Source organism: Oryza glaberrima, chromosome 8 (genome assembly GCF_000147395.1).
Source record: "Oryza glaberrima chromosome 8, OglaRS2, whole genome shotgun sequence".
In the NCBI taxonomy this organism is placed as follows: domain Eukaryota; kingdom Viridiplantae; phylum Streptophyta; class Magnoliopsida; order Poales; family Poaceae; genus Oryza; species Oryza glaberrima.
The window spans coordinates 14,288,574-14,302,953 of record NC_068333.1 but is presented as its reverse complement, the minus strand read 5'-3'; the positions used below and the strand labels follow the sequence as shown (position 1 = coordinate 14,302,953).

The 14,380-nt window shown below is 41.1% G+C and overlaps 1 protein-coding gene and 3 pseudogenes across 1 annotated transcript; 3 read left to right on the top strand and 1 right to left on the bottom strand.

Annotated features, from left to right (window-relative positions):
* Positions 1-3,294: 3,294 nt before the first annotated feature.
* On the top strand, positions 3,295-7,305 carry LOC127783063 (uncharacterized; annotated as a pseudogene).
* A 776-nt stretch (positions 7,306-8,081) lies between these two features.
* LOC127783062 (protein FAR1-RELATED SEQUENCE 9-like) lies at positions 8,082-11,897 on the bottom strand. The gene is made up of 5 exons (XM_052310334.1): positions 11,883-11,897; positions 10,800-10,880; positions 10,534-10,701; positions 9,066-10,468; positions 8,082-8,907 (listed from the first exon to the last, which is right to left on the bottom strand). The coding sequence occupies exons 1-5, from the start codon at positions 11,895-11,897 to the stop codon at positions 8,082-8,084; spliced, it is 2,493 nt and encodes an 830-aa protein (XP_052166294.1).
* A 564-nt stretch (positions 11,898-12,461) lies between these two features.
* On the top strand, positions 12,462-13,216 carry LOC127783061 (GDP-fucose transporter 1-like; annotated as a pseudogene).
* Positions 13,059-13,672, top strand: LOC127783060 (GDP-fucose transporter 1-like; annotated as a pseudogene).
* The last annotated feature ends 708 nt before the right edge of the window (positions 13,673-14,380 follow it).

Here is a 14,380-nt window from a genome sequence, read left to right as displayed (position 1 = left end):
CCAACCTAAACTACAATCGTCTTGTCAAAACGATACTCTACACACAGTATCGGTCCCGAGTCCATTCACAGTCGTCCTCTCAAAACGACACTCTACACATGGTATCGGTTCTAAGCCCATCCACAGTCGTCCTCTCAAAACGATACTCAAATAAGTATTCGTTCTGAGACAATCAAGCTTCCTACAATACATAAGGATAATAATCTTTCAAATATTTTCCATGTAGTACAAATTTTACTACTAATTCGGTTGTCCCTAATATCCACCTAACTGAATTAGCTCAACTTAAGGCAGTTTTTGGACCAAAACATTTTAAAAAGAGTAAATGGCACTAGTGGTCCTTAAACTTGTCTCAAAGTTTCATCCAGGTCCATAAACTATCTAAACTGTAGTCAACGTCGTTAAACTTATTTTATTGTATCAATCCGGTCCGGAGCTCGGTTTGACTGGTTTGGTGCATACGTGGATAGCCAGGTGTTGCGACGCGTGTGATGGCCCCGTCCTCATGGCCTTTTTCACCCAGGCCCCTCCCCTTCGTCAAATTTCACAAACCCTAGCCTCACTCTGTTCGTAGCATGGATAGCTAGTGGCGGCGGAGAGGCGACGGCGGTGCGAGTAGCGGTGGCTGACAGTTGAGGGCGGTGCAACGAGTCTTGATGAGCCATGGCCTTAGCAAGCTGTTCTTCGTGTTCAAGTCGTCGTCGTCGGAGGACCTCAATCCCACTTATCTTGTGCCCTTGATGCGGGGTGAAGCAAATCGTGGAGCTTACTGCTAACACGGAAGCTAATCATGGCCGCATATTCTTCACATGCCCTTCACACGAGGTAAATTGATTGAGGTTAATTTTTTATTGTGGTGGTATTACTGTTTTTGGGGGTAAATCTTCTGAAATCTTTGCTTGTTCTAAAATGTACAGAAGGGTGGAAGTGGTTGCGATTTTTGGTATTGGGAGGAAGGGTATATTAAATACCTGAATAGGAAAGGCTTGATTGAGCAAAACACTTGTGCAAAGTTGCTGAATGAAGCAAACCAGAGGGAAATGCAGAGGGGAACTGAAGAAATCAAGCTGGATGCAGATGTGAAGAAGAAGAGCACGGTTCAAGAGATTAGAAAAGATGCAGATGTTGAAGAATTTAAGCAGGCTGATCATATGTTGCTCATTTTGAGGGAGATGATGGTGATGATGAAGCTCATGCTAGTTGTTGGTGTGTGTTCAGTTGGTTTGATAGTGTGTTGTTTCCTTGTTTTATGGTTTAAGTGATGTGTGCACATTGTATCAGTGAATTTTGGGTTGTATTCAGGCTAAACCATCCTGTGTTGGTTTGCAATGTGCAATGAGATGTGAAACTTTTGAAATGGTAATGTCAGGTTTGCAGTCTTTAGTACATTTGTCATCTGAAATTGATTATGGAGATGCAAACAAAATGAAAATATTTACAGACTGACAGTAGATGCAAACAATTTTGCATAGCAGTTTTGCATAGCATATCCATCAGTTTTGCATAGCAGTGAGCCATCAGTTTTGCATAGCATCCATCAGTTGTGCACAGTAGATGCAAAATATTTCATGACATAAAAGTCTAGAGTAAATGGCAGCCCAACATCCATCAGTTTTGCATAGCAGTGAGCCATAGTTTGGCATTACAAAAGAAGGTAAGGTAGGCCATTAGGTTGGCAGCTACAAAAGAAGAAAAGGTAGGCCATTAGTTTGGCATTACAAAAGGACAAGCATGCTTAACTTCTAGCATTCAGTTGCTTCTTAATCTGTTCCTAATCCTAAGTTACTTCTTTGCACCATCAGCACAATCCTTCTACCTCCTCTTAGTAGCTTTCTTTGCTGGAGCAACAACTGCAGCCTTTCTTTTGGTTGCTCTTGCTTTTCCTGCCTTTGTTGCAGTGGTGAGAAGGGTTGGCCTGACAGTTGGAGTGTTAGTCATGACAAATTGATTGTCAGGTAAAGGCCCAGGTGCTAGGTTCATTTGAGAAACTTGAGATGACTCATCAAACATCTGTGATACCATTGCATTAGGTATTTGTGTCAACAGTTGGTCATGGGTAGGAAAATGAGGTTGAGATTGAGCCTACAAAACAAAACCATATCATGACAGTTGCAAATCAAACCTCTAGGGTGACAGTTAGTCATAACAGTTTAAAATTTGAAATTGCATTACCTCTGGGCTGACTGGATCAGATTCCTCAACAGTAGTAGTGGCAGCCCTCTATGGCTGTTGTGTGGGCCTTAGTCCAGTTTTTTTGAGCTTGCAGCCCCTTTGGTTGTGGCCAGGCTCATTGCAATACTTGCAATCCATCTCAACACCATGCTTGGACATTTTTAGCCCATGCTTCCCCTGGACTTCATGTGGTGCTTTCCTCCTGGACTTATGTGGCCTGCCCACTTTCTTTTCATATACTGGAGGCCTCACTTCTGGCCCATTTGTCTTCTCCCATTTAGAAATGTCACTGCATGGTCAAATGTTGAACCCATATGCTTTTGAAAATGCCTCCACACTGTAACACGATGGCAACACTGACTCAGCACTAGAAGCTGTCGTAGCGGCTTCTCCAATTGTCGCATTCCCCTCTACGGCTCTACCCCGACCACACTCTCACCCCGCGGCTGCGTGTTGCTATGGTTCCGACCAGCGGCGGCGGCGGCTTCTAGCTCCATTCCCGGCGTCGAGGTGAGCCCTTCGTTTACCCCCTTTCCCCACTCCACACCCAACCTCTTGCTACCCCATGCTTTTTCTCCCCCAAATCCGAAAAGTTTTTTTTTTTGTGTTTTGCATGTGGCCTACTAGATGTGAATGTGTTCTAGTAATGACATTATTTTTTTTTCAGAATGTTTTTAGGTATAATTTATGAGGATGCATTTATGAGATCCCCCTAGATGTGAACGGATTTTTTATATTGTCTGTGTTGCATGTGGCCTCCTAGATGTGATTGTACTCTAGTAGTTATATTAATTTGTCACAGAAGGATAATCTATGATGATCTATTATGAGATATATTTGATAATGTATAATATATAGTTTGCACTGTGATTGTTTTCATATGGTGTTTTTTTTGTTTTACCATTTTTGTACTGTGATAATCTATTATGCATTTTTTTATTTTTTCCCTTTTTTGTGTTCCCATCCATGCATATACAATGTTGCAGTACACATTAATATTATGTTTCACAGTATTCCCTGGTTTGTCTTACATAGTAATATACACATTTTTTTTTTGTTGCAGAGCACATGTTGTATTTTTGTCTCAGACTTTTTTGTGTTCTATGTGTTTTTTTTTCAAGGATGCCTGATTGGTGTAGTGGTTCCAACTTCAAGCATAGATGGGGCGGTGTGAGGTTTAAGCGCACTATGCTTGAGTTGAAACCCGATCAAAAGCAATTCATCATAGATAATGGCTTTGAGTCTTTTCTATCACTAAGCAATTTCAAGGTCCATAGTCGACTTGCAGAATGGATTATGCAAAAGATGAACCCAGAGATTTGTGAGTTTAGGTTCCGTGGCAAGGTTATCGTGTTTGATAAGTTGTTAGTACATAAGATTACTGGGCTAAATGATGGCGATCTACCTGTTAAGCTTAGTGGTGCCAACAGTGAAGTTGTGAAAGAGATCAGGACCCTGTACCATCCATATTTTGTCAGCAATAGACTTGGTACAGGCATGTGTGAGAAATTGTTGCTTTCTATGCATGATGAAGAGAAGTTCTTGAGGACTTTCATTTTGTACTTGCTTGCCACCATCTTGTGTCCTGCCACCGGCAATTATGTGAATCTCGACTATTTGCATTCTTTGGTTGATGTCAAGATGTGTTGTCAGTATGATTGGTGCACAAATGTGGCGAGCTGTTTGATGCGGGAAATCATGAAATATCAGGGATTCTCTACTGAGCAACGAGATTCCATTTTTCAGATTGGAGAGTGCCTCCCCTTGCTTGTTGTAAGTTTTTTATTGTTTCACCCTGCTATATATATGTTTTATTGTTTTCATTGTCGTGCTTGATCCAATATTTCAGCAAAATACATCCATTTGTCTCATTTAACATATATGTTTTGTTTCACACAACTGCTGTCATATGTTTCAGTAAATAATCAGTCTAGCATGCTAATTACCTACGTATATGTTTCAACAAAATATATCAATTGTTTCATATTACACATATGATCTGTTTCATGCAATGCTACCATATGTTCCATTTCATATTTTTTTGGCCAATGTGCTCTTGCTAACTACCTATATCAAATGCCTTTTTTTTAGATTGCTTATATGGATCATTTGCAAATGCCAACAACTAGACTGCATCTCCTCATCATTGACTACAACACACCAAGATTTTGTCATGTCACTGATGAGGACTTTGAGTATGTTGCTGTTGTAGACCGTTGTAGGATGAACCTTAGCTATGTCACATATGGGTCTCGCCCGGTATGCTTCACAACTTTGAATGTTTTACTATATATACATTATGTGTTTCACCACTTACTAAGACTATGTTTCATCTTTTTATTTCTTCAGTTCCGTCCACGGAATGAGATCCCATATCTAGCCCAAGTCCATGCTGTTGTTGGTGGGTCTGAGGCTGAGAATGCTGGGGTTGCAACGGCTGAGGATGTTCCAATTGGTGCTGTTCAAGATGGTGTAGGCATTGGAGCTGCTGTCGCCCAAGATAGTGTTGCTCAAGATTCTGCTTCATTGAATGAATGGATCAGGCTATCTGCCTCAAGCAGCCAAGGGACTACGGTAAAAATTTTCTTCACTTTTTCACTGACCCTCTTCTCTTATCTACATTTTTGCCTTTTTTTTGTTTCTAACTTGCATCTAACTTGTTCCTCTCTTTTGTTTCATTTTGTCTCAGTTTCCAGCAAGCTTAAAATCTATTATTGAGAAGCACAGTGCCATGTGGCAGGATGAGTTTGTTTCAGCACTTGACAACTTCAAGAGGGACATGATTGATTTGCGTGCAAAAAGAACATGTGATATGATTTCTGACATAAGCAAAGTGCTAGCTGACAGCAACACTGCAGTGGGCATTTCCGAGGCTGTTTCAAACCCACCAAGCACTGGGTTGGCAGCTGAGGTTGTTTCAAACCCACCAAGCATTGAGGGGGCAGCTGAGGCCGTTTCAAAACCATCAAGCATTGAGGGGGCAGCTGAGGCTACAGATTTTGATGGACCAAGCAAGGAAGCTTCAGGCAGTTCTGTGCCAAGCAGCCCAGCTGTTGATGATTATATTTTTGCTTCCCGCTCTGATATCTCAAATCTAGATGATGCATGTGATGCACCGTCATTCAGACTCTTCAATGAATCTGATCCTGATTTCATTAGTACTCAGGACTTGGCTGCTAAGATGCTCTCCTTGGATGTTTCAAATGTTCCTCAGTCGGCAATGGATGGAAGGATACCTTCTCCATCACCTCAGTCACCTGTTTCTACAAGAACATCTTCTGCAACTCCTTTACCCACTGCAAAGACACCTTCTCCAGCCCCCCTTCACCCACTGCAACAAAAACATCAACTTCAGTAGTTCCCTCTCTAGCAGCAGTAACGGCAACATCCCCAGCTACATCTTCACCGCCACGTGCTACAAGCTCGCTACCTCTAGGTAAAATCACCACTTTTTTGTTCCTTCTCTTTCTCTATCTCTCTCTCTCTTTTCGGTGTGGGTAAAGTAACTATGAACAACACCCCTACCCCTCTCTAATGTTTTTTCCTCTATAGTAGGTGCTGGTAGTAGTGGTCCAAGCACCCATGAGAAGAAAAATAGGAAGAAAAGGGCGCGGAAAGGTGATAGTGATGTAGAGGCGAAGAAGTTGAAGACCACTTCTGAAATAGATGATGTGTACAGAAGATGTGTTGTTGATTCTTTGCCAAATAGGTCAAGGAAGGCAGATGCCAAAGAGTTGTAAGTGTTTTCACACTTTTCTTTTTGCGCAAAATATGTTTCAACCTTTTTATTATTAATATGTTTCAGTGTAGGTTCCCCTGTTGTTTCATCAGTCACTATGACATGTCTCAATAAATGCAAAACATTTGTTTCAGAACAGCTTTATCTAAATTTTTTCCCAACTTTTTTTTTCGGAAAAACAGGACAACTCCATTCTTAAGGATTGGAGAATTCCATGTCTCACTTGAGTATTTCCGTGAAGCAATGAAACCTAGAGGAGAGTTGAACAACGAAGTTATGTCGTGTTGGATTGAGATGTTCAATGCAAACTGTAGGGACGATTCTAAGATGAAATCAAGCATAAAAAAATTTGTTTTTCCCCCTGGCTTGATGGTAACATGTTTTAACCACCCCCCTTTTTATTACATCTGTTTTTGTTTTTGTTTTTTTGCTTTTAATTCAATTGTTCCCTTTTTTTCCTTAGGATAAATTGATTTGCAATCCTGAGAAGTTTGTGTCTGAAAGCTGTGTAAAATGGCTGAAATCAATCAACAAGGAGCATAAACTTCCTAAACTAGATCTGGTACCAGTTTCCCATCCCTCTGATTTTTTTCATGTTTCAGTTAGTCTGCTGATATGTTTCACAACATACTAATACAATGTTTCAGCTATTTTTAACACTATGTTTCAATGATTATTTATTTGTTTCAATTGATAGTTTCACCATATGCTAACATATTGTTTCATTCATAGCTGTTCCTTGTTCCAGTTATCATTTAATATATGCTACTTTTTTTTTGCCTCCCACCCCATCAAGTTGTTCTTCCCAATTGTACGTGATAAACATTGGGTGCTGACTTGCATCAACCTTTTGCGGGAACAAATAAATTACTTTGATTCAATCAAGAGGGATGATATTTCTCAGTGGTTCATACTCTCTCAAAACCTGGTAAGATGTTCACTGGAACACCATGTGTTCCATTATAATTTTTTAATTGTTTCATTGAGTTTTAAGTTCTTTTTTTTGTCCCAATACCGATGTGCCGTGCAGGTCACAAATTTCACCAAGGTTGCAGTGGATGCTAAAATTCCAATCAAAGATATATCAAAGTTTCAGACTTGCTCTCCTCCACAGTATCCAGTACAAAGCAATTTATATGTTTTGTTTCCAAATTGTTGTTTCTTTTTTCTTTTTTTTTTGTGCACAAGTGTGTCATTTTAACTTATCACTTGCTTTTCCATGCACTAGGTTTGATTGCGGTTTCTTCAGCTTGAGATACATTGAGAATTGGGATGGGAAAAACCTGCAAGCATTTAATGAAGGGGACATGCCTAACTACCGGAAATTCATGACACACATGATGGTTTCTTCGCATCTGGCTAAAGTTGACCATGATCAACTTCAAGCAAATTAGTGTAGGGGGCAGTCGTGTCACTGAAGTTGTAAAAATGGTAGAAAAATTAGTGCAAAGTGGATGCTCTTGGTAGCTATGTGTGGTCTGAATTTGTGCACTGAAGTGTGCTGTATTTTCTGTTTTTTGTTTGTGCACTGAAGTTGTGCTATCAAGTTGAACTGCTACTCTTTATATAATGTTGCATCTACTAGGGGCCAGTCATGAATGATTGTTTTCATAGTTTAAGATGTTCTTTTCAGAGTGAAACAATGTTTCACCTTCTAGTACTTATATGTTTCAGCTTGTTATCAATGATTGTTCCATAGTTCCAGATGTTCTGTTCCATAAGAAGCAATGTTTCACTTACTGTTACATAATAGTTACAGCCTGTTCTTAATGATTGTTTCACAGCTCCACATGTTCTGTTCCATAAGAAGCAAATGTTTCACCTACTGTTATATAGTTGTCTCACCCTATACTTAATGAATGTTTCACCAGCTCTACATATTCTTTTTCCACTGTAATCATTAGTGCAGAGATGTAATTTTTTTTTGGCATTCCCTTCTTTCCACTTAACAATCATTCACATAAATCATAAGAAAGACTCATTTCACATAATCATCCAACATTCTGCCCATATGTGAATTAAAAAAAATATGTCTATTGCATCTCACAACATAATGTGTTTCACCTAACACAAGAAGATAGTTTCATATTGTAATATGGCAATTACCACTATATTTTCTAACAGTATAGTGCATCGCATCTAAATCTACAGCTCTTGGAACTCTTTTTTCTTAGAGTGTCAACTCCGTCTCTTGCACCATTTTTTGGTTTAGTAGAGCATCTCGCATGTTCGCTATCTTGAGATACGGGCATGTTGAAACATTGTGTGTCTCGTCGAAGCAATATGAGCATGAGCTCTTCTTTTTTGTCCTCCTCTTCTTACTGCTTTCAGTTATTTGTTCCCCTATTGGCTTCATCCTGTGAGTTTTTTCTGCCGACCTCCCTGTCCTTTTCTTGGTTGCTGGATTCTTAGCTGAACTTGATGGGTCTTGTTGACTAGGCAAAATACCTTGCTGATGTTGTGTCTCAACAGTGTGTGGTGTTGCAACCATTGCTTGTAGGTTCTGAATCCCAGCTGAAACAATCAAGTACTTTTCCTCATTAACACATGCATCTGAAGCAAGGCTTGTCATTGCCCTGCATAATGCGTTGAATCTCAGCTTGCTTGTTGCCGGGACTCCAATTGATGGTGCTGGACCATTGTACTCATCACATATTTGCAATGTCGCTTGCTCTGACCACCGTTTCAGCAAGTACTTACTTGGAATCTCATGGATGTTAAGGACAGCCATCACCCTCAAGATGTGTGAGCAAAGAAGTCCATCTCTTTCAAATTTGTGGCACGAGCAGGAGTAGGTTGAGTGTGCTGCATCAACTGTGACCCTATATTTTTTACCCGTTCTTTCTATGTCACTTGGCATAACATTATATATTATGTCGGGGATTTCTTGTGTTTTTTCTGCATCCAGCCCTGTTGCTTCATATATTTCATACTGGAATTTGTCTGCAAATACACTTGTAGTGTAAAACTGCGATGCTTGTTTCTCAATCAGTGACCTGCATAATTCAATGTTTCAACCCATTAATGTCAATTGTTCCACACTTGCATAGTTTATGTTACACAGTATAGATATTATTTGTTTCATCAATTTTTCTAATTAAAAACAGAAAGCACATCTTTTTTAAATTGTTTCAAGATAGGCATATCACATTACCTTGAATACATTCTAGGTTCTGTTGTCTCTGCTCTGTAGCCCTCCCTGTCCTCTCTGTCAAGCCTTGTCTCAATTATGTGCTCATATTGTTTGACAAAGATCCACACCGAATCTTGCGGGTGTACAAATAATTTGAATAGCCCATTTAGACCTTCTGATCTCCCTGTCGTCCCAGTAAAAGGGAAAAAACTTGTGTTAAAGTATACCGGAGCCCACATTTCTTTTGTTTCCCACAAGTTATTCAAAGTTTGGTTTCCATGGAGGTCATATTCATCTAGCATTTTTTGCCAATCTGATAGAAACTGATCTATTGTTTCAGAGTCATATATGCATCTATACAGAGCTTCACGGAAGCCTTTCTTTGAAGTATACACGGGCAGGAGTTGCTGATCTGCTTTTGTTGTCACGTGCCATAAGCAACATCTATGAATTGTACCGGGGAACACCTTTTTAATCGCTGCTCTCATTGCTTTATCTCGGTCTGTCATCACTGAACCTGGCTTCTGTCCATTCATTGCTTGCATCCATGTTTCAAAGACCCATATGAATGTTTCAATTGTTTCATCACAAATCAAAGCACATCCAAGCAATATTGTTTGCAGGTGGTTATTAATTCCAACAATAGGTGCAAATGGTATGTTGTAACGGTTAGTCATAACGGTTGTGTCAAAGAAGACACAGTCTTTATAGCTTTGATGCATTTTCCGTGTTCTGCCATCCACCCAAAACAACGCCTTCAACACGTTGTCTTCATCATATCTTGCAGCATAGAAGAAGGAGGGGTTATCTGCTTGAGTTTTCTGGAAATAATCAATAGTCATTGCAACATCTTTGAGTGAAACTTGTTGTCTCAGTTTTGTCCTCAAATTTGAGACATCTTTAGCAGTGAAAGTTAGATTCCTTACACCACCGAGCAAATCTCCTAACAACGCCAAAATCTGCGATGTTGCAATGTTTCGATCATGCAAAGTCTTTAGAAATTCATAGTCTTCATTTGAGATGTGCCTATGAGATCTGTAATATCTCCTTCTTCCAAGGCGCTTCACCATCGGATGCGTGTGTTTTGGTTGGAAAGCAATGACTCTCCACTTGTTGTCCCTAAGCCCTACAGCCATATGAGCTTTGCAATCATACTTTGCAACCTTTGGTCGTTTCCTCTTCCCTTCCACCAGCAAGGGAACCTTCTTTTTGTTACCTTCAAGCAGGGGCAGATTTTCCTTGTTCTCTTCAGAAATGAAGCTACTGCCACCAGCACTATCTTTTGTGGTATTTTCTGGCTTACGTGCATGAACACACTCAAATTCTCTCCTTATCAACTTCGGTTCATCATCATGATTGTCTCCATTTTCAGATACTTTACATTTCTTTGATGCTTTTTTCCCCCTGATGATGCCTGGCTGTTTCTAGATGATGCAATTTTTGTTCCAAATCCTAGCTTATAAGCATAAGCATTGTAAACATTTCTTGCCTCTTCCACTGTATCGAACTCCATTCCAATGTATGGAACAATTGGTGGGTAACAAACAACATCCTTTTCTTCTTCATCATTTTCAGATGCATCTTCATCCAATTGTTCATCAATTTCAACAGTCACAGCAGCCACATCTGTGTTGTCAACACTTTCCACATCCACAACCTAGTACACAAAAAAGTTTCACTAAGTTACATACTGTGTTTTCAAAGCAAAATATCCCCCCCTACATTTGCAATGTTTCAAATCCAAGGACAACTCACCAAGTCAGTTTTATGCCTAGAGGATTTGGATAATAGCACATCAAGGAAACCACCAGATGAGCTTGGTGCTTGGACATCAATCTGTAACATTTTGTCTTGTTTCATTAACTTGTACAATTATGTTTTAGCAAGTTAAGGATTATTGTTCAAGTCAAATTCCAGTCCAAATTTATACAGAAGTTACAATTAAAAATAAGACATGAATATAAATGTTGCATGAGGGAAGACATTGTTTCACAGATCTATACTTCAATTTTTTATTGAAACTTTGTAAAAAAAAAAGTGAAACAAGCAAAACCCTAGAAATTTTTTACTCACCAAATTCGTTGTATTATGCATTGGGGTTGTTCCTCTGTTTGCACTAGATGAGCTCGGCGGAAAATCCCTCTCAACTTGGTGTATCAGATGAGCCATGGCGTCGGTGGCAAAGTTGCAGGGCGGTGGCTGCGTGTGGTGTGGCGGCACATCGGCGTTGTTGCAGGCTTCACCGGCGCGAGGAGGATAGGGGCGCGGGGGATAGGGTCGCCGGTGCCGGAGAGAATCGCCGGTGGCAGCGCAGCGCCAGTCGCTCCGCCAAGATCTCCCCTTGAGCTAGTGGTCAACGGCGGGACACATTGAATGAAACAGATTAATGTGTCCGGGTGTTGCAACGGCGCGGGCGTCGGGCGACAGTTGTTTCTCCAATCGAACGGCTGGCGCGCGCGTGCTGCATCGGATGGTCGCGCGAGACGTCTGATTTTTCGGCTCGCGCCGTACGTCCGACACGTAGTCGTCTCCCAACATTCCATAAATAATAAAAGCTAAACTAAATAATTTGGCCTATCAAGATTAAATAATAGAAGCCAAATTACACCACAAACATCCCCCTCCCTCTTCTCCCGATCCGCTCAACCTCGCCCACGCGCGGGTCGCGGCAGCTGCCGGCCGGCCGCCAGCGGCGGAGCTCTCCCTCCCCCTCCCGCGGGAATCCGTCCACCCGACATATATACTGTCTTGAGCTTTCTTGGTAAGCCCCCTCGTCGGAGCGGTGACTGCTCTGCATTTCCCCTTTCCTCACGAATGCGATCGGTATCCGAATCTCACCTGCGGGATCTGCATCTCGGCCGATTGGTGAGAGGCGTTTGTAGCTGCTAGGGCTCCGTGGTTCGGCTGCCTCTCTGTCGGTGGCGACATGGGGGTCTAATCGAAACCCATTTTAAAGTGTTAAATTATCAAATCTCTCGTCTTTATCCAAAACCCTCGCTCGGGCGCTGTCCATGTTCAGATGTTTCTTTTTTTTTTTTTTGGGTCATTTTCGGTCCTGGTGCTCGCTCCTCGCTGATGGTTATGTGGCTGTTGATTGTTTTGCCCGCTGCTTAATTTGCTGAAGCAAGTAGCACACATGGATAGATCAATGCAGACCGTTCAATCCTTTTGCCCAAATCGTCAACGTGCATCCGTTCTTGCAGGAGCACGTTTTGTTTTGCCTGACGGCTGTTCTTGAAATCGGCGTTAGCGTTCAGCAATGTGCTGGATATCATGCATGATCCCTTTCTTTTTTGGTTATATTTTTTTTTCTTTTGATGTATATATTGAGTATTACATCTTTGTATAAGCTCATGTGCATCTTTTTACTGACGTTGCATCTGCATTTGGTCAGGTGAATCCATCTTCTAATCATGGCGAAGCAGGCGGTATGCGACGAGCAGCCTCGTGATAGGACATGCTCTGTGCTCGAGCTTGCTGGCGATCATCAACAAGTATGCCATGACCAAGTTCAGCTACCCTGGCCTCCTGACTGCACTTCAGTACTTGACATCAGTGGCTGGTGTCTGGACCCTCGCAAAGCTTGGACTACTCTACCATGATCCCTTCAACTTCCAGACCGCAAAGAAGTTTGCGCCGGCTGCACTTGCGTTCTACCTTGCCATCTTCACCAACACCTACACATCTCCTGAAGCGTGCTAATGTGGATACCTTTATAGTGTTCAGATCGTTGACCCCGCTTTTGGTTGCCATCGCTGATGATACTGCCTTCAGGATTCAGGAAGCAGCCATGTCCTTCCAAGCTTACAATTTTGTCCCTTGTGACTATTTTAGGAGGTGCTGTTGGTTACGTGATGACATATTCGGGGTTCAGCCTCACAGCCTACCCATGGGCAGTTGCTTATCTAATAACTATGGGCCTGCTTGGAGGAGCTTCTAGGAGCTGAAGATTTTTCTAGAAGCTATTACACCAAATAGTCCAGATTTTTACTCAGATTATAAGAATCTATAGTTATGAAATCCAAAAATAAATTAGAAGCTAGAAGCTGGGTTTCTCAGCTTCTACAGATTCTTACCAGCTAGCTTCTCACCAGCTACTTCTCAGAATCTTAAGTTCTCATAAACTGGGCTGAACACATGGGGCTTCGTACTCTACAACAATCTTCTCTAGCTGGTAATCGCTCCTGTATTTTGGTTTTTGACTGGAGAGCACTTATCAGTCTTCAGATCAGCCATTGAATCAAGGGGCCAGAGTTGGTTTGAACTTGATGCCTTTGTGACAGTTTCCTTGTCCTGTGTTTGGGCTGCTCATTAGCTTCTTTGGTTTCGCAGCAAGGAAAACAATCTCTGCCACGGCTTTCACAGTAACAGGCGTGTTGTCAACAAGTTTCTCACGGTTGCAATCAATGTTATGATCTGGGATAAGCATGCGAGTTCAATTGGTTTGGTTTGCTTGCTCTTCACTCTGGCTGGCGGGGTACTCTATCAGCAATCAGTTACAACAAAATGGAATTCTCCACTGCCGCGTGAGGCTGTAGCTAAGCAAGGGAATGCTGATAATGATACAGCTGAGTTAGATGAGGAGAAGCAAAAGCTTGGTTTCTTCTCCTAAGGACTCTACTGTCTGAAGTCTGAACTACAATCTTTCCATCATAAATCCAGTTTTGTTCTTTTGTTTGGATAGGCATCGGATGCTTCAAGATTATCATAATCATATCCCACAGGAAATTGAAGAGGTAGTATTGTTATTGTAGCATGGTACCTGCACTCACATTACAGTTACACTTTTACTTAGAATCTTAGATGTGTTCATGTGCCCTGTTGTTCTCTAAGTTACTCATGTGGTTTTTATAGGATGACTTGTTCTCTTCATGAAAGTGCCATACCTATTTTCGTCTTTTTTAGAGGTGTTTTCTATTACTTATGGGATAGCTTAGCTCTCCTTCATCAAGATACAGCTGTAATGGTTAATCATTTCCATGTTAGAAAATCTCAAGCTAGAAGAGTGAGTTAGGTTTATGGTACTTCCAAGACAAACATGAATACAGTATGTTCTTGTCAATGGTATTGCAATAAGTCAATATCTCCTTTCTGATATACTGATTGAGCGATGATGTACAATTCATTGGACAGTTTTAATTGTTTAGCACCATTTAAATTTTATGGCTATACACCGTGTTTCACAGTTCAAATGCCAATGATCTAGTCCTTCACATATGTGCATTTCCATGTTCAATCTAAATGGAAAATAAGCGATGTTTTTCTTTTTGAAGCAAGAAGGTAGAGCGTGCTCTACCTTATAGTCATTTCATTAAGAGAAATGAGGTTTACAAGTT

Bases quoted from the DNA above. Each gene is read 5' to 3' on its own strand.
- LOC127783062 (XM_052310334.1), bottom strand. The intron at 10,702-10,799 runs GTGAGTTGTCCT...TTTGTGTACTAG, and splicing joins CTAGGCATAAAACTGACTTG to GTTGTGGATGTGGAAAGTGT. The intron at 10,469-10,533 runs GCAAGAAATGTT...TGCATCATCTAG, and splicing joins AGTTCGATACAGTGGAAGAG to AAACAGCCAGGCATCATCAG.